This window comes from Cynocephalus volans, chromosome 2 (assembly GCF_027409185.1).
Source record: "Cynocephalus volans isolate mCynVol1 chromosome 2, mCynVol1.pri, whole genome shotgun sequence".
Lineage (NCBI taxonomy): Eukaryota > Metazoa > Chordata > Mammalia > Dermoptera > Cynocephalidae > Cynocephalus > Cynocephalus volans.
This window is the reverse complement of record NC_084461.1, coordinates 1,230,247-1,252,642: the sequence shown is the minus strand read 5'-3', so window position 1 is coordinate 1,252,642 and position 22,396 is coordinate 1,230,247. Positions and strand designations below refer to the sequence as shown.

General features: G+C 50.2%; 1 protein-coding gene across 1 annotated transcript in view; it reads left to right on the top strand.

The window, feature by feature from the left end:
- The window catches only part of LPCAT1 (lysophosphatidylcholine acyltransferase 1), a 61,494-nt gene extending 53,287 nt beyond the window's left edge, over nucleotides 1-8,207 (top strand). The window contains exons 12-14 of the mRNA XM_063086583.1: nucleotides 1,763-1,861; nucleotides 4,163-4,304; nucleotides 5,919-8,207. Of these exons, the coding sequence (XP_062942653.1) occupies nucleotides 1,763-1,861; nucleotides 4,163-4,304; nucleotides 5,919-6,103 (426 nt within the window). The 3' untranslated portion in view covers nucleotides 6,104-8,207. The remainder of the gene's footprint in view (nucleotides 1-1,762; nucleotides 1,862-4,162; nucleotides 4,305-5,918) is intronic.
- Nucleotides 8,208-22,396: the final 14,189 nt, after the last annotated feature.

Genomic DNA, 22,396 nt, shown 5'->3' with positions numbered 1-22,396 from the left:
CCAGCCTTCTGTCACTGAGTGAGGGTGTCTTCCCGGTACGACAGCTGCCCCACGCCCTGCACGTCATCATTAGGTCACACATCGTAGCTGAGTGAGGCATCGACGTTCACACTATTGTGGCGCTGAACAGGTGGGGTGGCCGTACAGGTTTGGGAAGGCGTGGGACCTTGCATGCAGCAGGGCAGGAGGCCACACTTACCCAGAAATCTGCCAGGCCTGGTCTTTTCTGGGTGTTTGTGTCACATTATTGACGCTTGTGCTGTCAACACTCGTCACAGGACAGGGTAAGTGCTGAGGCCTCCTTCAGAATGGTGTGTTCTGTGTGACAACACGGTGTGCTGCACGTGAACGACACCGAGCAGCCGCAGCACGGCCTTCGGTTGGACCGAGGGGGAGCAAGTGTGTGGCGTGGACACACGAAGGCGCCTCTGGGAGTTTGTGGATCATGTCAGTCCCTGCTCTTCTGTCCACTGGCGAAGCAACACGGCGTATGATCCAGCATGTTCTTCCACCTCGCAGCACGACGAAGTTCTGGCAGCAGCCCCTCTGGTAGAAAGGCAGAGGTCGCTGCACCTCGCGTGCAAATGTCTGCTGCTGTCAGAGCCACAGCTGTGGCTGTGTTCTCGGTGCTTCCAACAGTGTCGGGTGTGAAACAGGAAACGGCAAAGTATTGGCTCAGCGTCTAACAGTATGAGGTCACTATGGCAGTGAGTGGCTTCTTCGTTTTCCATTATCTACTATTTCAAATGCACAGTGTTCTTATGAGGTGGGAGTAGTCTCGACTTCACACACAGGACCTCAGACCGTGACGCGCAGGTGCTGGTTCTGATGTGAAGCCCACCTGCCTGGAGCCCCACCTCCTGAGACCACCGTCCTGGGCCTCATGTAGCGAGAGCCGGGTCTGGGGCTCCTGCAAAAGACGCTGTCATTTTCTCTCACAGTATACCAGGGACGTTTGTGCCTCACCTCTGAGACCTGCAGCCTATGGTCTACACAGGGGTGGGAGGCAGTGACTGTGTCAGAGGTGCTCCCTCTGCCCCCAGGTCCTCCTCACCTCCTCCTTCTGCTGCTGACCAGGGAGTCCCCCCTCTGCCCCTACTTCCTCCTCATCTCCTCGTCCCCTCACATGGCTCAGGAGGTCCTTTCCTCCAACCAAGGTGTGCCCTTCAGTCATGTCCAGACCATTTTCTTCCTCATCAGAAGAGGGGTCCCCAGTGTCCCTGTGGGCACCCAGCTCGCCCCTCTCTCTGCGTCCACCTGCTCACTCAAAGCAGCTGACAGTCCCGTGGAGACAAGAGTGTGTTGCTGACACAGTCTGTGCGGGGCACAGGCTGAATTCCAGTGACCTGGTGCTCGTGTCCACACTGCGTCGTTGGCTCTAGATCCACTTATCTGGCAGCTTATATCTCGTCATAAAGAGAGTGAATTCTCAGAGGCTAAAATGAGCATTGGTGTTCGCTGGGTTTTTTCCCTAAAACGTGAGTCTTTGCAAGTGACAGTCATTGTTTCACATGTGCTTTGCTGAGACCACTTCATGGGGCAGTTTCATAGAGTTTAACAGTTAATTGTAATGGCCTAAGGAAGTGTACACAGTGCAGTTACCCAGGAGAACCCAGCTGGTTAGGAATGTTCTTGAAAAACGCCCTTCTTTGGGGGCTGGTGTCGTCAGCCAGACTGGGACTGGCATCGGGGCCGTGAGAAACACTGGTTCTACTCATGTGCTCGGGGGCTGAGCCGTCACCCGAGCCCGTCTCTCCCACAGGGCGGGGGCGGCGAGATGGACCTGCGGGAGTACGTGGTCGCCTTGTCCGTCGTCTGCAGGCCGTCCCAGACCCTGGACACCATACAGCTGGCGTTCAAGGCAAGTACAGATTCTACGTGTGTCTGATTTGTAGGGACCTGAGCATGGTCTTGTGACATAGTTTATCGTCCATTATCATATTGGCAAATTTCTTATTTGCCTAACTGCTATTTTTACAGAAGTTTGTGCTAGCCATTGTAAAATTCCAAAAAAACTCTTGACTGTTTTCTCCCAGAGTTAGCAATCCACACCCACAGGAAAGGCAGGAAGAGGGCTTCCCATGTCCCAGGGCGCCTGGACGGACTGGTGTGCATGTCACCAGCAGGTCTTCTCAGGTGGACTCGTGCCATGGGTAACAGCACATGCTGCTCCTCGGCAGCCACCTTGGGGACAGCTGTGTGATCGCCTCTGGGAGCTACCAGCGGAGCAGATGCAGCTGGTGCCAAATCCACACAGCACTACCGGGTCCTGCCCTGCGTCAGCCTGCAGTGGCTCCGGGTGCCCTGCAGATGTCCGCATGGTCCTGGCCGGCAGTTCTAACTCTCCAGGTTACCCGCCTTACTGCACCTTCCTGCAGGCCTCCCTCGTGTCCCCGCCTGCAGCCCACGCCTTTCACAGCATCTCCGTTTGCTAAATATGCTGCACTGTCCTCATCTGCTGCCTCTGGGGCACCTCCCCTGGGCCCCTCAGCACCTTCCAGTGGGGCTTGCCGGTGACAGGAAGGCCCTGGAGCACTCCTGCCTCAAGGGTGTGTGGGTGACCACATCACAGGCTGCACTTTAGATGCAGAGATAGTCGTGCCTCCCTGGCTTTACAGGCAAATTTCCTCCTGGGCTCACTGTCGAGATACAAAGTTGTATTATGATAGCGCTGACAATCCCAGACACAGATGCTGCTAGCGCTTGGGACTTTCCAGAAGGAGAACCCGAAATCATTTTCAACGCACTGTTGGGGTCCCGCGTTTTGCTTTCTCTTGTATCATTATTCCTGTGGTAAAAATGCTACGGGCTCAGAAAGGGGGAAAATGCAAGCCCGAGGTCTCTGCCCAGCGTGGGCCCAGGCCTGCCTCCCAGCGTTTTCTCGTATAATTTTTTCTAATAAATTTCTAAGTAATTTTCTGAATGTAGAAATGCGTGCTGCAGCCGCTTGCAGTGTCGCGCTCGATCACCATGCGGTGTCCCCCCGAAGCCGCTGCTGTTCACTGCATGACCGCTAGGTGGGGCGGGAGGCGCACTGCTGTGCCCGCGGCGGGAGCTGGCGTTGGGGACCAGAGGGAGGCGCGTGGGAAGCCACATGGCTTGGGTCCGGCTTTGCTTAATTGTGAGGTTCCAGCAGCACCAAGGTGGATTTAGTCTGCAGAATTTGATCTGACAAATCTAAAAGCAGCAGAGAAATCTAGGACAAAGATGAGGATGCAGGAGCTGTCAGCAGGCACAGGTGCTGTTTGAAGCCAGGTGTAGATGGGGGCGCCCAGGGGTAGCCGCAGGCCTTGAGAGACGGGGCGGGCCCAGCTGCCAGGCCCACACTGCCTCCAGCACGGACCACAAAGTGCTTCCACTGGGGCAGAAGGAAGATGGGCACTGAGTGGGCGGATCTGGGTTCCCGGGTCATGGGGTCCGTGTGGAGCTGCGGAAGGGGAAGGGTGGGTCCTGCAGACTCTGGGAGCCCAGTGTTTGTAGGCGCCCGGCAGGCGCGGGCACAGGCCCTTGACCCTCCTGCAGCCCTGGTCTAGGCACCGAGCAGGCAGGGAGCCGCTGCCTCCAGAATCAGAGCAGGAGGAGGGGAAGGTAGGCCTGTAGGAGTGTAAGGTTAATGGTGGACCATGGTGTCCTGTTCCTACTCTGACTCCGTGGTCCCTGTGTCCCCAACGTAAAACCCTCATCTCCTTCCTTGGGCTCCGAGCACAGTCTCCCTCCCAGCAGGAAGCATTTCTGTCCATCTGTAAGGGTCTGATCCAGCTGTCACAGGCAAAAGTGCTATCAAGGAAATCCTGAAACCTGGGCGTTGCCCCACGGCACATCCAAGGCCCAGCCCCAGGGTGCACCGAGTCTTTGCATCTGTCTGGCTGTGCCTGAGTTGTCCAGTCAGTTATCCCAGGCGGGGATCCACAGCGTTGACTCCTTGGGCCCAGCGGTGTTTGCTGAGTGTCCACGAGGCACCCAGAGGTGCTGGGAGTTGAGGTCAGATGGCCTAGGACGCAGCTCCACTCATGCTCAGCGTCCACTCGTGCCAGGCACAGCCTGGACCCAAGGGTGCCCAGAGTTCTGTGAAGGTGGAAAGCCGGGACGTCCAAGGGATGAGGAGCAGCCCGGCGGGGCAGCAGGAGGAGGCTGCGAGGTCACGCCGCACCTTGCCTTGCAGATGTACGGGTCGCAGGAGGACAGCAGCATAGACGAGGCCGACCTGTCCTGCATCCTCAGGACAGCCTTGGGGGTGGCGGAGCTTCCTGTGGCCGACCTCTTCCAGGCCATCGACGGGGAGGAGAAGGGAAGGATCACATTTGGTGAGTGCCGGGGGTGGGGGGTGTCAGCTGGGCATGGTCCATTTTATGCCTGCCTCAGCTGTGCAAGGCAGGTGTGCCCACGAGACTAGGGACACCAGTGGAGTCCCTGCCCCACCTCCGTCCACCAGGCTGCCCCTGCAACACAGGAATTCCACAGAAGGAAGGTCCTTCTGGACACCAGGCAGGGGAGGGGAGGGAGGGTTTGAAGCTGATTTCTGCAGGCAGCAAATAGAACCAAACTCTGAGCCTGGCTCAGAGCCCCCACTCTAGACGCTGCCCACGGAGGCTGCAGTTGAGGGACATCCACACCCGACCACCCAAGGCCAACTCACCAGGGGTCTCCTCGGGGACAGCCTCGGCTCCGGGTGTCACCCCTCTCGCCTGGGAGCAGTCTGTCTGGAGAGCACAGCGTGGCTGGTGCTCAGAACCATCGCAGGTGGGCTGCACGCGATGCTTTTCTCCCAAGTCACTCACCTTTCCAGTGATGTCCAATTACGTAACTAGTAAAGGGCCTGCCCTTCTGGAGCACAAGCCGTCAGCTCCCTTCCCCGGCTGCATTCCCAGAAACGGCCGGGTCAGTATTCTTAAATTGCTGTGTGAAGTTAGCAAACCCACCCTGAAGTGACTCCCTCCCCTGGAGTATGAGTGAACGACGTTGTGTCCACTGGGGCCGCAGTGGCCTCAGCGTCCAGCCCGTGTCCTCACAGGCCCCCAGGTCCTTGCCGTGGAATTTTCTCAACTTCTCTTCCCTTGTCTCCTAAAACGGGCGAGGCAGTCCCAGCCTTGCAGGACAGCCTTAGAGCAAACAAGAAAACATGCAGGAGAGTCACCAGTGCAGCAGGGCCATGGGGCAGGAGATGGGACGTGCCACGCGGCAATGGCAGAGCCAGAGTCCCAGGAAAACTCTCCTGTATCATGAGGCCGCAGAGCTGAGCAGGAAAGGTGCTTGGGGGCATGTCTCGTTGGGGCGTGTGTTTCGCTTGTTGGGGGGCTGCTGCTCTCTGGTGAGTGCTGGCCGACTGCTCACCTTTCCTCGTAAAGACTTCTGCGGCTCCCAAGGTGTCGTGGCTCTGAGTGTTTGCTGCTCGGAGTCCGTCTCGGTCCCCTGACACCTCTCCGTAGTGCCCTCAGTGCAAGGCAGGGGCCTCCACCCCTCTGTGGGGACATACAGCGACTGGGAAATGCACGCTTACCGGGGCTGTGGGGAAGACCCTCTGCCCCTCCAGTCTCCCCAGGGCCGAACCGTGTGACCAAGAGCACCTTCCTCACAGAGTGTCAGATTATTGTCCCTAAACCAGCTCCTTCCACCAACGGGGCCTCGCAGGTGCTCGGTACCCAGGACTGGCTGCTGAATTCACAGTCGTTAGACTTCCTTAGAGTTTCCCAAAAGCAGGACATGGTAGAGAACCGCTCCCAGTTCTCAGAATGATTTTGCTCACAGCAGAGGGAAAGCAGAGTGCGGGTTCTCCTCGGCCCTGAAAGCACCCACACGCGACTGCGACCGTCCCCAGCAGGGCGTGAGGTGGACGCCCACGGGGCTCCCGGAAAGAGCCCCAGTTCCAGGCATTTGTTCCTCTGAGGTCCCAGTAACCAAAAGTGCCTTTGTCCTTCCAGCTGACTTCGACAGGTTTGCAGAAATGTACCCCGACTTTGCGGAGGAATACCTGTATCCCGATCTGACGTGTCCCCAACACCGTGCACAGACCCCAGCGGCGCCCACCCCGAACGGCTTCTGTACTGACTTCAGCCCTGAAAACTCGGACGCTGGGAGGAAGCCTTTGTGTAAGAAACTGGACTAGGATGGAAGGTTCCAGAGACAAGGCCTGTCCCCGCTGTCAGCACCACCTCCACGCGGCCATGCGCCCTGTTGGCGAGTGACATCTGGGTTTCCCTCCCCCACTCAGCTGGACAGCCACCATCTTCAGGCCTGAGTCCCAGAAGACCTGGGGGGTTCGTTTTTATTTTGTTTCTCTGTGAAGTGTCTCGATTCCAGAGCCCGGCGTGCCTAATGCTGGGTGCTGAGTGCTCGGAGGGAAGCTGCCTGCCAGTCCCGGGCGGGTCTCCCTTTGGGTCAGGTCCCCACAGGGCGAGTGGGCACCAGGTGTTGCAGTGTCCTGGTTTGAGTTTCCATCGCGATCTCTTCTAACGTCCCTTTTTCATCAGCTGGTGGCAGCGGGCACAGGCGGGGCCTCACATGCACACTCCACACACTTGAAGCACGGAACGTGCCGCCTGCGTTTGATTCCAGCACAAAGTCTCTGCCCACCCCTGTGGGTTCACCACTTGGCAGAGCCGCTGTCTGATTTTTAAACATTTCTATATTTGTGCAGGAGCTCATGAGTATTTTATAAACTTCATTTAGGTACTTCAGGAAGCATTCAGCATTTTTTTTAAAAAAGAAAATTGTTTTTCTACTTCATTTTTTCCTTTTAGGGTCAACAAATATTTATTTATAGGCCCTTTTTTGATAGAATCTGAGGCTGTTTGGGGCTTTGACTTAAATTTCCAGCAGGCCTCTCTCTACCAGGTAAATTCCTCACCTCCTGTCTGGGCCCATAGGGGGAGGTTTGACCACAAGGGCTCAGCCCCAGAATGCGTTTTCTGCTTTCCTTAATCCTTTCAAATCCCCTCTTTTTTATAAACATTACCAGTTTGGTATTTCTGTTTCATTTCAACATAATCGACTTTGTGTAGCTTAAACTCCAATCAAAGCAACGAGTATTGGTAAAATCGGTGAGGCAGAAGGTAGGACTGGAGTGGGCAGCCTGCCTGGGTATGCGGATCGCCGGGCTCGGCGCCCCCATCCACGGGCCGGGTGCCTGTGGGAAGCGGCCGCTGCTCCTCTGTGCTCCGGTTTCTACGGCACCTTAGGGTAAAGCGGCCACCCCTCTGTGGGTGGCCAAAGTCTTTCACTGTGGAGGACGCGAGGTGGAGCGCGGCGTGGGGCTGCGAGGGTGTCTGGCGACGGCCGCGTGGCACAGCTCGTCCCCAGCGGCGCTGCCTCCTGACCTCGCGGCCGAGCAGCGCATCTCACCGGGCCGTGCGGTTCAGCCCCTCTTGGGCCCAGGGATGACTGGAGCAGGACTGGCCAAAGGGGATGTTTGGGTATCACCTTTGGTCTCTGTGACATCCCCGTGTTTCATCCTTCTATCTTATGACAATTAGAAATCTGTCCTTAAAGCACAATAACAACCATAGACTTTAGTTTGTTTCCTAAAGAAAAGCTGCTGGGTTTGTTTGGGGAAAAAAGAGTTTTTTTTAATTTCGAAGATAAGTGTGATTTTATATTTGGGGCATCTCTGTAGAGGCCAGTAAGTACGGGAAAAAATGTTTACGAACCCCCTCAAAGAGACCGGTGATGTGCGTTTCTCCACCCGCAGACGTTAAGAGAAGAAAACACCCCAGCCTTGCCTCGGTTTCAGTCACCTCGACATGTCCCTAGCGTGTACACTGCCAGCCAGGACAGAGACAGGGGATGCCAGCAGCTGAAGTCAGTCGGGCTCTGGGCTTATTGGACACAGAAGAAATCTGAATGTAGCCTTGGTAGCAGACAGCGGTCGACTTTATAGTTACAGAATGCGTAAAGATTCATTCTTTAAAGAGAAAAGCCTCAAGTGCCCGATGAAGGAGGTTAGTAAACTGAGATATTCTGAGGCAGGGACTCAGGAGCGTGGCCTCCCTCCCTGCAGGTCTGCAGATGAAGGGTTTTTTGAATGGAACGCCACTGTGCGTTTTCAGAAAAAAAATCTCTGATAAACAGACTTGGAATGGATGTTTCTCCTCCTGATTGTCTTCCCTTGTGCAGGACTGAGTCCGCGGGCATTCAGACCTGAGTGTATGTGGCGTCGGAGCCAAGTCCCTCTTGTGGGAGATGCGGCGCCGGCCCTCGCCGCTCTGTAAAGAACTTGGGATTTTCAGTGGTATAAATAAAACGTGAAGTCCTATGTACTGGGGTGTATTTGTTACACGTGCTGTTTTTAAATCAGAAAGACAACAGCAGATGTTTCGTAGATTGGGACAGAAGCAGTCAAGATGAGATTTCTCATAGTGCATTTCTGGCATGTTTAGAGAACACAATAATTTAATTTCTACCGAAAAAGCTTTCTTGGGGACGCTCTGAAGGGTTTCAATGTTAGATGGACAGTGGTGAAGAGTTTACAGAAGTCAGGCTTGTGGGGCTGCTCGCCTGCCTGGTGAGTCGATTTCTATCGTTTCTCCACATTAAGCACACACACCTTAAACACGCTTTGTGAAGCAGAGAGAAAAGTGGATCTTGCGCTTAGTCCTATTAAGTCACTAAAGGTTTAGAAGTAGAAGTAAAAGAAATAAATCAACTGTACGGCACTCCCGGAAACTATACGAAAAATCAAGGTTACACAGCCACCAGATTAAAAGATAAGATAATACTTAATGATACTGTTCAGGAAAGTAAGTGGAAGAAACAGGCGGCAGTGAGAGCGCATGGTCTGACCCCGTCTGGTAGGAGAGAAGTGCACGCACCCAAGGGACATGATCTCAAGAGACAGCAGTTTTTCTTTACTTCTTTGCACTTTTATGCATTCGCCATTTTTAATGTAAAGATTGGGCACCACCTTTGAAATTGCTTAGACATGTTTAAGTTTTTTTGATCAAAGGAAGGGTTATAGCAAAGACAAGACCTGCAACCAAGGGCAAGTCTTCACACTCAAAGCCGGGCAGAAGCCAGGCTCAGGGCCAGATGGAGCAAGAGCGCAGGGAGAGCAGCAGCTGGCCGCAGGCGCGTGCAGGATGCGGGCAGAGTGGCCATGCGTGCACACACGGGCCAGCAAGACGCTCACAGGATGGCTTGTGTTGCTGGGCTGTGCGTGCTTGACATGGGATAGGGAGTGCTCAGCTCTTCTGTATGCAGTGCTAGGATGGCCACGCTGAAGGTGGTGCTCGGCTGTCACACACAGGAGTGGACACGGTGACACTCTGCTGCTCTGGCAATTCCATCGGAAACCAGGAGCAGGGGGGGTCATCTCAGTCCTCCACCCCAGGCCAGTCTTCAGCTGCCCCGGCCCCTGCCCCCCCCCCAACTTTGCTGAACCCAACCAGAAGCCAGCTGGGAGGACAGCGCCAGCCCCCGGCCCCTGGGTCACAGAGCCTGGCTCAGAACGCTGGAAACGGGTTCCAAGAGCACACGGGCCACCCCTTTAGCAACTCAGTATCCACATGTCAGTCAGACCGCGTGTCCTAACGCAATTGTGATCACACCTCCAAACACAAAAAGTGAGGTTCGTGAATGTTCACATCCATCTCTGGGGGATGTTAAATCATCTGCTGCAGTCGCGGGTCCATCTGGACATTCTCTAACATGAAATACCTAAGTTACAAAGCTCACTATTTGCCGGCACGGATATTCCCTATTGAAAATAATGGGGTGCTGAGAAGTGGGGAAAACGAGCAGTCAACGAACAAAGTGACGTGCACGCGCACACACGCACGCCCGCACGCGCACACGCACACGCGCACGCCTCAGCTGGGCAAGGAGGACACTGCATGGTTGCTGCCCTCTTCTCTGTGGCTGGTCGTGGCACTGTGATCAGTAGTTACAACTTCCTCCTTCCACGACCCATTCCACGTCTCCTTGGCCCTACCCAGTACCTTGGGTGGTCAGGGCTTTTTTTCCTGGTGAGAGGATTCAAATTTTCATTCCCCAGTGTCTGAAGCCTCTATTTTCCTGCCTTTAATGGTCACAGTATCATCCATGAAAGTACCAAGAAGTACCCAGAGAATCCGCGGGGCTCTGAAGACGGTGACAGCAGCTGCATCTGGGGTTAGTCGTCCCGTCCAGTATGGAGCACTTCTCTTGCCCTGTCCGCTCAGACACATGGGGAGCCCCCCAGCTGACGGCCATGTGGCCTTCCAGCACAACAGATGGACTGTTGGAGTCCCACGCAGGAGTATCCCATCCTGGGGAACTGAGACCTTCCAAGGAAAAGAGCCCAAAGTTGTGTCCACATGTAAATGGGTTTACCAGCCAGTTGGGATACCGCACGCCACAGTAACAAAGGCGGAGCACTGAGGTTGGGGTCAGCAGCACGGATTGATTTCTCACATCTTCTCAGGCAGGTCATCGCAGCTCAGCTCAGTGTCGTCACTGTCCAGTCCGGCAGAGCAGCCCCTACCCCCACCTGGGACTGTGCCGGTCACATGGTGAAGAGCATGTTGGATTTTCTGTGCAGAAGTAAATGCACCAAGCCCGCTCATTTTTCACTGGCCGGGGTGAATCCCATGGCCACATGGAACCCAGCAAGCAGGGTATACGATCCTGCAGAGAAGGGCACTGACGCTGCGGGATGTTGTGGATGGTAACGCGCCAGCCACCGCACAGCAATCACTCGGGGTGAAGCCACAAGAGCCATTCCTAATTCCACCCGTTGGTGTCACTGACGTCATCTGGCTGTGAAATGGCACCGTGTATCAGTCCACAGTTCACAGCATGTCACGTCCATTGGGACAGCAGCCCAGCGTTGCAGGTCCCATGTCCCAGCTGGCAGCACGACGGGAGCTCCAAGGAGTCACCCCTGTGTTCCCCCAGGCCCGCTGCTGCTGGGTGACAGGGAACTTGGTAAAAGCAGTTCCAAGTGTGTGCCTGTCACCACACTGCTGTTGCGGTAACATAAATCCCTAGCAGCAGCATAAGTGAGGAAGACGGCGCTGGCAGAAATGCTGAGGTCAGAGCAGACCCACACCCAGGGTAAGCGTGTGTTAAAACAATGCGACATCCCTGGGTGATGGGAGGGGCCAGTGTCATCAACCTGCCTCCAGGGGACAGAAATTTGGCTCTGCACAAGGATTACTATTATTCAAAGGCAGACTGCGGTAAGTTAAAAATGTGTAAGCCCCCAAAGAAAACAAAACCAAAGAGATATAATTGATATCCAAACTAAGCAGAAGAGTAGCAAGAAAAGAGCAAAGGACAGATAATACAAATATAAAACAAATAAGAAAATGGCAAACTTAAATACAACCATATGAGTTCTCACATTAAACAGACTAAGAACTCCCTGAATAGCAGTCGTTAGACCGAATAAAAAATAAAACACCTAACTGTGTGCTGTTTAAACATAGATTGAAGGTGAAAGAATGGGAAATGTATTTATAACACGCAAATACAACCATAAGAAGGTTGATTTGGTAAGATTAATAACATACTAAGTGTACTTTAAGACAAGGATGTATTTGCCAGAGTTAAATTTCACAGGTATTTCATGGTGATAAAGGGTTCGATCCAACAGGAAGACACACTAATTTTAAGTGTGCACGTACCTAAGAGCATAGCTTCAAAGACATTAAGCAACACTGACAGGATTAGAAGGAGAATGAATCAGCAAACACAGTTGGGTATTTCAATGCGGTTCTCTCAGTCATTGACAGGTCATAAGGGGAGAAATGAAATAACGTAGAAAATTGGAACAACTCTACTTACCAAGTTGACTTGCTATTTCAAGTGCACGTGAAGGAGGTAACACAGATCATGTGCTTGGCCGTCGAGTAAACCTCAGTAAATTTCAAAATATTTAAGTCACCCAGAGCACATTCCCTCATCTCAGTGGAGGGGAGTGACATGGACTCTGCCCGTGTCCCACAGGAAGAGCTGAGCCCTACCTAGTCCATGCAACTGCAAGAGAAGCTTGGAGACCTCGGCTGTGGAATGACAGCAGAGACATCGGTGCCGACGAGAAGGGCCAGTCTCTGCTGTATGACATTGTCGAGAGCTTGTAAGGCGCTGATTAACTCTTTTAACGCTAATAAAAGTGAACGAGTCCACAATGTTTGCTTCCAGTGAAGACAGAGTAACAGAGTCTGGATTTAACCTCCCTCCTGAAACAGGCTGTCAGGTGTAAAACTCAAATGGGTTTGCCTCAGTTGTAAGGAAATACTAATCCTAGACAAAATACTTCTCTGGTCCCACTGAACAAAGCTTGAAAGCAAAACTTGAAAGAATGACCAAACTATAAGTAACTCACCTGCAGCCAAAAACAAAGTTCCAGAATATTCACAGAAATACAATATTATCCATCACACAGCAGGGAAAAACCACAATGTCAGGCATCCAATCAGAAATTACTAGGATGCAAGAAGGTGGGAAAATATGACCTTTAGTCAACACAAACAGACCCAGAAATGCCCCAGAGGACAGAACTGGTGGGTGCATTGACGTCACTGTAAATGCATTACATCGTTCAAAGATGGGCTAGAGACGCGTGAACAAGTTTGGTAGAGACAGCGAAGATATTGTTTAAAAGACTCAAATCTAAATTCTAGAGATGAAAACTACAATGTCTGAGATGCAAAATATACTGGTTGGGATTGAAGGTGGACTTAACATCCCAGAAAAAAAGGTAAATGAACTTGAAGACAAACTGTTCAAAATAAAAGAGAAAAAAACAAAAAACTGAGCCGAACCTCGGTGAGCTGTGGGACTTCAAGCTGCCTGATATGCATGCTCTTGGAGTCCCCAAAGGAGAGGGCAAAACGAAAAAAGCTTGAAGAAATCATTTCCCAAATTTGGTGTAAACTATAAACCCACAGATCCAAGGAGCTCAATGAACTCCAATCATAAAAACATGAAGGAAACCACCCCAAGGCACATCATAATGATAATCTTAAATCTATTGATAATTTAAAGAAGCAACCAGAGGAAAAAAAGACATATTTCGCACAGTGGAACAAAGTGATGGATAAAAGCAGGTTTGTCATTAGAAACAATATGAGCTGGAAAACAGCAGCATAACATCTACAAAGTACAGGAAGCAAAAGAAAACTGTCCGTCAAGAATTCCTTACTCAGAAAAAAATATGTTTCAAAACAAAAAAATAAAGACTTTTCCAGACATATAAAAGCTGAAATATTTTATCACCAGCAGACCCTCAATACAAGAAATGTTAAAGCAAGCCCTTAAAGCAGATGGAAAATGACACCATTTTGAAATCTGGGTCTACACAGAGGCATGAGGAGCAGCAGAAATGGTAATCACGTGGGTAAATGGAAGTCCTTTTTTTCTCGTTATTTAAATCTCTTTAAAGGATGATTGAATATCTAAAGCAAAATTGGTCATGCATTCTGGGGCTCATATGTGTGTTTGACAGCAGTGTCACAAAAGCCGGGAGAGGGAAATAGAAACATGCTGGGACACAGTTCTCACACCGTGTGTGAAGTGGTGTCACACTTCTCGAAGGTCGACGGTGCAAGGTACATGCTATAAGCACTAAAATAGCACAACAAAGAGATACAGCTAGTAATCCAACAAAGGAGGTGGAGAATGGAATCAAATAAATGCCACACAATCAGAGAGAAGGCAGAAATGGAGCATGAGACAAAAGGACACATTTAAAAAATAGAAAATGACAGCAAGATGGTAGGCTTAACCCTAACTGTGTCCACATTCCCATTAAGTGTAAATGGTCTAAGCACCCCAATTAAAAAGCAGAAACTGTCAAACTGGATATGAAGGCAAGACCCACCCATATGGCTCCTATGAGAAACACTTTAAATATAAAAAGACAAGTGGGTTACAAGGAAAGGGAAGAGAAAGATACGCTGTTATGACACTAACCACAAGCTGAACGGCTCTTTTAACCTCAGACAACATCCGTTGCAGAGCAGGGATGTTAGCAGGTCTAAACAAGGCCATTCACGATAAAAGAGTCAGTTCGCCAGGAAGACATAACAGTCCAAATGTTTATATACCTCATAACAGAGATTCACAGAAACTCAGCAAAGGCAGTGCCCCTGCAGGGAGAAACACACCAGGCCACACGGTCGCAAGTGGAGATTTCAGCTCCTCTCCCCCAGTGATAGAATAAATGTACAGAAACTTTTAAATTTTTATAGAAGACTTGAAAAACAGCATGAGGGCCGGCCCATGGCTCACTCGGGAGAGTGTGGTGCTGATGACACCAAGGCCACGGGTTCGGATCCCATGTAGGGACGGCCGGTTAGCTCACTGGGTGAGCCTGGTGCTGACAACACCAAGTCAAGGGTTATGATCCCCTTATCGGTCATCTTTTTTTAAAAAAAAAAAAAAGAAAAGAAAAACAGCATGAACTCACATGACCTAGTTGATGTTTACACAGTAGTTCACCCAGTGATAGCAGAGTACACGTTCTTTCCAAATGCATCTGAAAAACTTACCACAATAGACCACAGTCCAGACCACAAAATGAGTCTTAATAAATTTAAAAGGATTCAAGCGATACAAAGTATGTTTTCTAGCAAAAAGGCAAATAAATTAAATATCAATATGTGAAACATATCTGGAAGAAATAAAATAAGTATATCTATAAATTCCTCAAATATTTGGAAACTAATTACATATCTAAATAACAATGGCTCAAAGAGGAAATCATAAGGGAAATTAGAAAGAGTTGAATGAAACAAAAACACAACATATCAAGCTCTATGGGATTTGGCTAAAGCATAACTTAGAAGAGAATTTATATCATTGAACGGCTTTATTAGAAAAGAATTAAGGCCACAGATGAATGAGAGCCTTCACCTGAAGAAATCCCAGGAGGTGTTTTGTAGACATTGGAAAGTTGATTCTAAAATTCATATAAAAAAATCAAAGAACCTCGAATAGCCAAAGTCACTTTGGAAAAGAACAAAGTTAGAAATGTATCACAAAGCTGCAGCAACCAAGACAGTGTGGTCTTGGCTTGGGCTGTGCTGTGGACTGAATGTCCCCTCCAAAACTCATCAAAGCTTAAATTGTGTCCCCCAAAGTTCCAGGTGTTGGGAACTTGGCCCCCACTGTGAGTGCTGAGAGACTGGGAAATCCCACTGTGATGACTGAAAGGTGGGGCTTTGGGGAGGTGATTGGATTGTACGACCACACCATAGTTCATGGGCGTGGTTCTGAGGGCTCTAAAGGCGAGCCTGTGAGAGTGTGCGTGTGCGTGTGTGTGTGTGTGTGTCTCTCCCCCCTCCACACCCTCCCTCCCTCTCTCCCTTTCTCCTCAGCCATTTTCTGCCTTGTGAGACCCCTGCATTGCTGGAAAGCCACCGCCAAGATGACCCTCACCTGATGTGTTCCCTGGACTTTGGACTTCCCAGCCTCTGAAACTGTAAGCAATAAATTTCATTTTCTTACAAACGACCCAGTTCCGTGTATTTTCTTGTAAGCAACAGAAACGGACTGATACAGGCTGCCATAACAAAATACCCCAGACTGCGCAGCTTAAACAACAGAAATTTATTTTCTCACAGTTCTGGAGGTGGAAGTCCAACATCGCGGTGCGGGCTGATTCTGTTTCTGGTGAGGAGAGGCTTGCAGACGGTTCCTGGCTCGGAGCCAGCCACCTTTCACTATGTCCTCACATGCAGAGAGGCATCTCTTCCTCCTCTAAGATCACAATCCTATTGGGTTAGGGCCCCACCCTGATAACCTCGTTTAACCTTAATCATCTCCTAAAGACCCAAATCTTCATATGCAATCACATTGGGGGTTAGAGCTTCAAACTATGAATTTAGGAGAGACGTGATTCATTTCATAGCATGTGGCATTGACATCACAAAATAGATGAGCAGATTAAAGAAAGAGTCCAGAAATAAACCCATACGTGCATCTCAACTGATTTTTCAACAAAGATGCAAAAGCGATTCAGCAGAGAAAGGATTGTCTTTTCAACAAATGGCGCAATTGCATATTCAGATATAAAGTAATGACCAGAAGCTGAATGGCTGTTCTAACCTCAGACAACGTCCGTTGCAGAGCAGCGATGTTAGCAGGTCTAAACAAGGTCATTCACGGTAAACGAGTCAGTTCACCACAGGGTCATAACAGTCCAAATGTTTATATGCCTCACAACAGAGGCAGATACCTTATACCATATTAACTTAAAATGGGTCATATACATAAATGTACAATCTACAATTTTTTTTTAAATTAGAAGAAAACTTAGGAAAATAATCTTTGTGATCTTGGGTTAAGTAAAGATTTCTTAAGTACAACACTAAAAGCAGGAGCCATGAAAGAAAACATAGACAAAATAGACTTCGTCAAAATTAGTAACTTCTGCTCTTTGAAAGACTCTATCAAGAAAATGAAAAGACAATCCAAGATTGGGAAAACTATTGGGAAAAATAGTAAAATACTCTCGAAACTCAATAGTAAGAATAACAAACAACCCAAATGTGCAAAAGATTTGAACAGACACTTGACAACAAATTATACTGATGGCAAATAAACACATAAAAAGTTGCTCAAACATCTTAGTCACTGGAGAAATGCACATTTAAGCCATAATGAGATATTACTACAAACGTGTCAGAATGTCTAAATTAAAAAAGACTAGGGCTGGCCCGTGGCTCACTCGGGAGAGTGCGGTGCTGACAACACCAAGGCCATGGGTTCGGATACCTGTACAGGGCTGGCCTGTGGCTCACTTGGGAGAGTGCGGTGCTGATAACACCAAGGCCATGGGTTCAGATCCCTGTACAGGGCTGGCCGGCCAGTGGCTCATTTGGGAGAGTGCGGTGCTGACAACACCAAGGCCATGGGTTCGGATCCCTGTACAGGGCTGGCCTGTGGCTCACTTGGGAGAGCGCGGTGCTGACAACACCAAGGCCATGGGTTCGGATCCCTGTACAGGCCTGGCCTGTGGCTCACTTGGGAGAGCGCGGTGCTGACAACACCAAGGCCATGGGTTCGGATCCCTGTACAGGCCTGGCCTGTGGCTCACTTGGGAGAGTGCGGTGCTGACAACACCAAGGCCATGGGTTCGGATCCCTGTACAGGGCTGGCCCGTGGCTCACTTGGGAGAGTGCAGTGCTGACAACACCAAGGCCATGGGTTCGGATCCCTATACAGGGCTGGCCTGTGGCTCACTTGGGAGAGCACTGTGCTGACAACACCAAGCCAATGGTTAAGATCCCCTTACTGGTCATCTTTTAAAAAATAATAATAATAATAATAATAAAATAAAATAAAAAAGACTGACTACACCGGTGTCGATGAGGGTATGGAGCATCTGAAATTGTCATGCACCGTTCATGGAAATGCAGCATGGCATTACTACTTTGCAAAACGATTTAAGTTTTTAAAAAACAGTTAAACACACATGTACCAAATGACCCCGACATTCCACAACAAAGAACTCACCCAAGAGGAGTGAAAACACATGTGCGCACAAAGCTCGCAGATTTCTTAGTAGCTTTATCTGTAAGAGCCAAGCGTCCCTCAGGAGGTGAGTGGACCCGTGCGTCACACTGTGTCCGCACAGTGGAACACCACTCAGAAACAAAAGGAAGTTAACCATCGACGCATGCGGCAACACGGATGCGTCTCAAATGCACTGAGTGCAAGAGGACAGGCCCCCGAACAGTACCTGCTGTGTAATTCCATTTATATAAAATTGTAAGAAAAGCAAGTTGATCATAGAAAGAAAATGAGTGGTTGCCGGGACGGGGGTGGTGTCCAGACAGACACAGGGGCAGGTGGAGGATTCCAGAGCCACGAACGCATCCCTCACCTTGATCTTGTCATGTTTCCATGGCCATATGGTAACTCGCCAAACTGTACTCTTGATATATTGTATTCAGTCTACCTCAATAAAGCTGTTTTTAAAAAGAGGACACGAATGGCGAGATAATTATAGAAAGAAATAAAATTAGTTCTGTTGGGGTGGGGGTTGGGGGCTGTGTTTCCTGTGTCCTCAACCTTTGCTCTTTTTCAAGATATTTTTGGCTACTGTAGGTCCCTTGCATTTCCAGATACATTTAAGAACTAGCTGGTCAATTTATTCAAAAAAGCAAGTTAGAATTTTGATTGGGATTGAGTTGAACCTACATATCAATTTAGGGGAGAATTAGCACCCTGATAATATTGAGCCTTTTCATTACAAACAGGGTATCTCTCTCTACTTATTTAGGCCTTTTATGAGCTGCCCTCAGCTAGGATTCTAGTTTTTCAGTGTACACATCTTACAGATATTTTATGCCTAAGCATTTTGTTCTAGATGCTACTGTAAACAAAATTACTTTAGATTTTATTTCACAATTGTCTGCTGCTAGTATATAGAAATACAATTGATTTTTACCATTTCCTATGACCTTGCAAAATTTACTTATTAATTCCAGTACTTATTTTGCAGATTCTTTAAGATTTTCTACATAAATAGTCATGAAATCTGCCAAGAAAGATCTTGTTATCAGTTTCTCGATTTTCTCTGAAGTCTCTTCGTACGCAGCCAAACGCTTAGCCAATGTCGATGCGTCCATTTGCGGCCACGCCTCTGACCTCTCTCCTTGTCTAAATGAACAGCCTCGTGCACTGGTTGCGTGCCCACCAGGCAGGTTTCTTTCACCAGGCCCCTTAAGTGTGGCTATAATGATGCAGGCTTCCACTTTCTAGTGGGGTCAGTGTGTCCTGTACAAGCATACGTAATCCAGGCTCAGTTTTTTTTCATTTCCTTGGACAGATGGTCATAAGAAACTCCCATGAAGCCATACAGAAGGGTTAAGGGAGCGGTCTCAATACAACTCTTTGTGTCTTCAGGACCTGCTCCAGCCTGATATCATGCAGATTCCATTGATGGCAGGTTGCTGTCTATACCAAACTGTATGGGTTTGCAGATTAGACAAAACAGTCTCTGATGGACTGCTCAGGTCATAGGTAACTTGGAGTTCCATGAGTTTCAACCACGGCTCAGCAGCACACTTATTCAAAAGGAGAATACGTATTCTCAGAAGAATGTTTAGCAATTATCCAAAACTCGGTGTCTGCACGCTCAATACATCTCCATGTGCCAGAGATCTTTTTGGCCCCATGGGTTCTGCTAGATCAGTGTTTCTCAGGTGGGTCCTGAACCAGCACATCAGCATCCCCTGAGAACTTGGTAGAAATGCACGTTCTCAGGTCCCCCCTCAGATCCACGGAGTCTGAATCTCTGGGAGTGAGGCCCAGCAATCTGTGCTGCTTATGCGTGTGAAAGTTTCTTAGGTGATTCTGACGCATGCTAAAGTTTGAGAACTGCACTAGATCACGTGGTCCTCTTGGGACAGTAGCTTGCTCAGTAATCCAGACCTGTTGCAGAACGTTTCCCTACTCCAAACTGAATACTTGATGAATAACATAGCAAATGGGCCAGAGAAACGTTCCCAATTCTGCTGTATGTTGCCTCAAAAATCCAAAGAGGCTCCCCAGGTATGGTATTTCTCTCTTAGGAGTAGGAACACCAGGGGTAGCAAGTCATCTTTCATTTTGGATATATGTCTTTACCAATCCCAAACCACCGGACCCGTAGAAACTTCACCAAGGTGGCAAGCTTTGAGATTTTCATTTTTTCTTTTGTCCAACGTTTGGCAAGCATGTGCCTTATCTAGGCACCTTGATATTTTTTATTTCTTGCTCGCCAGGTTGACTCAGCATGATGCTGTTGATTTGTCAAGGCACTAAGACATCTGTGACTCCAAAGAGCAAATGGAGCTCTGGGAGAAGACGTCAAAAGTGCCCTGCTATCCCTGCCACATGAGAGAAGACTGTTGTTTACAGTCACTTCCCACAAGTGCAGGGAGGGAAAGGCATTCACCCCATCAACAGCTCTGCAGACCAGGATCTGTGTTGACTTACCCAGGAAGGAAACCAGCCCCCAAATCAGAGTCTCCTCCTCTTGATAAGGTTTGGGATAATCCCATCAGTCTCCAAAATCTAAAGCCAAACAGCCGAGCTGGATGGGGAGGTGATAGAAATTACAACCCCTGCTCGTTCGAGCCTTTGATGCTGGTGTCGATCGTGATGACGGCCACAGAGATGCCGTAATGTGTTCAGCTGAATATCTTGGTGGGGAGAGGAAGATCCAAGGACTTTCACTTCACTGGACCGTCATGGAACAGGAAATGAACGTGTGGATTCTGCCAGACACTGAGCTCATCCAGTTACACAACGCATTCCAGAGCACAGAATGACAAAGGGTAATGAGCCAGGCCAAATCGCGTTTGTCCCCGGACCACACACGACCCTACTCTGAAAGGATCACATGGCAGGTGGATCCCAGGGATTAGCATCATGTTAGAGTCAGTGTCTGGTGTTCCCTGCAAAGTCTGGGTTTTCTTTTTCTCCAGTACACAGTCACCCTGGTAAATGGTGCAGGTCCCTTTGGTAAATGACAGGAGACACAATCAACATTGAGATTTTGTCTGTGCAGCGGGGTCTCTCCTCAATATCCCTGAGTCCTCCTTTCACCCCAGGGGCTCTGGGGCATGAACTGGCTTAGAGCTGTGGCTTGGATGAGGGGCCACATCCCTATTGTGGTGACAAATTAGAGGTTCATCAGATATGTTCATTTATGCAGATCAAGAAAGACTTTACAGACACCATGCTTAAATAACCACGAAATAATAACAACAATAAAAAGTGACATATTGCCTCCCGTGTTTTAATGTATCTAGAGGAGATTTACATTTCTGTTGGAGAGTTTGGAGATGAATTCATGACAGGAGCATATAAAATTAGTCAGTGAAAAGACAAGCGATTATTAACTCAAGGGAAAACAAAAAATTTCCAAGAAAGAAAATGAAATCTTAGGACACTATAGCTCAGTTTAAATAATATAAACATCTCAGCCTGGAACATAAGCCACTGTGCAAATTACAAACAAAGAGGGCTTTAGTACAGAGAATTAGGTCAAAATTGTTTGAAGGTTTGGAGGGGTGGCATTGCCCAGGGCTGAGGACCTACAGGGAGCCCCCAGTTCCTGGGCTGTCTCCACAGGTGCTGAGCCTCCTCTGCAGCGACATGGGCTGCCAGGGCCAAAAAGGAACTTCCTCCTTCTTCCCCTTTGGGCTCATCAGGTGCGCCCCATGGGCAGGTCCTAAGTGAACCCTGCTGGTGAGGGCATTTGGGCAATGCGGTTTCCAGCTTCCAGGCGCTGCACTCTGGAGGAGTGTGGTGTTGTAGATGCCGGCATCAATCTCGACAGCTGTAATAACAAAACGGAGCAGGGCTGCCGGGGTCGGGATCACACTGGACCCCAAAGAGCCTGCAGTCCACTCCGCACTCACAGAGCAGCCGGGTGGGTCTCCCTGGTCTGCCGGCAGCTGTTCTGCACGAGGCTCCCGAGGCACAGTCCACCCTGGGCCTTCGCTGTTCCTGGGGCCTCAACCTCACCAACGCCTACAGCCAGCAGAGGAAACCAGCTTCTCAAAGTCTTGGCTCGAAAGTGACGTAGTTGGTTCCAAAGAGCGAGTCACATGGGTGCATCCATGGGAGAAACAGGGTAAGGGGGACTTGGCTTCAAGGATTCCCCTCCCCAGAGGAAGAGCTGGGAGGGTGGCCTGGCCGGTCTTCACTGTTCCAGACGTCGTTGGGAATGAACTGAGGCCTCCCGGGGAGGGCGCAGGGGGGCAGCGGGGAGCAGATGGGACCGGGCCGCCCGCGTGGGCCAGCTCTACCCATCATCTCAGAGCCGCTGACCACCCAGGGCCTGGGACCTGACCTCACGGAGCCTGTGTCCACCCCTGCCTGGGCACTCCCCACACACCTGGATGGAAGCCACGCCCACCTCCTGGCCTGGCCAGGCCACCGCACCTCCCTACCACCCTCCCGCACACCTGGAGCACCACGGAGAGGTGAGCGTTCGCAGAGTCTGAGCCAGGCTCCCTTGGACATCCTCTGAGAGCACACGGGACCCTTCAATCCAGGAACGCATCAGGGGCATACACACAGCAAGGCTTTGGTGCTGGCTCAGGACCACAGGTATCACCTGCACCATCTCCTTTCCCCGAGGCTGAGGAGCCAGGCTGAAGGGTGCGAGACTCGTAAGCGGCCGTGCGGGATGCGAGCTTGAGCCTCGTGGTTTGCAAAACCATGTCCTGCCGGTAGGGACGGTTATTCCGTCCTTTTCACACAGCGTGAAGGTGTCTGCCGATGAAGACAGATGGCCGACATGGTGGCCAGGACAAGACACCCGCGAGTGTCGCATGACCCGTGAACTTGAAGTTGGGTCTCACTTGCTCCGGGCGCCCTGGCAGCCCCGCTGTTTCCCGCGACTCCACGGCACTGGCTAATGTCCAAAGAGGCTGGCAGAGGGTCAAGAGGGGCATGGAAGGTGGTAACAGAGGTGTCC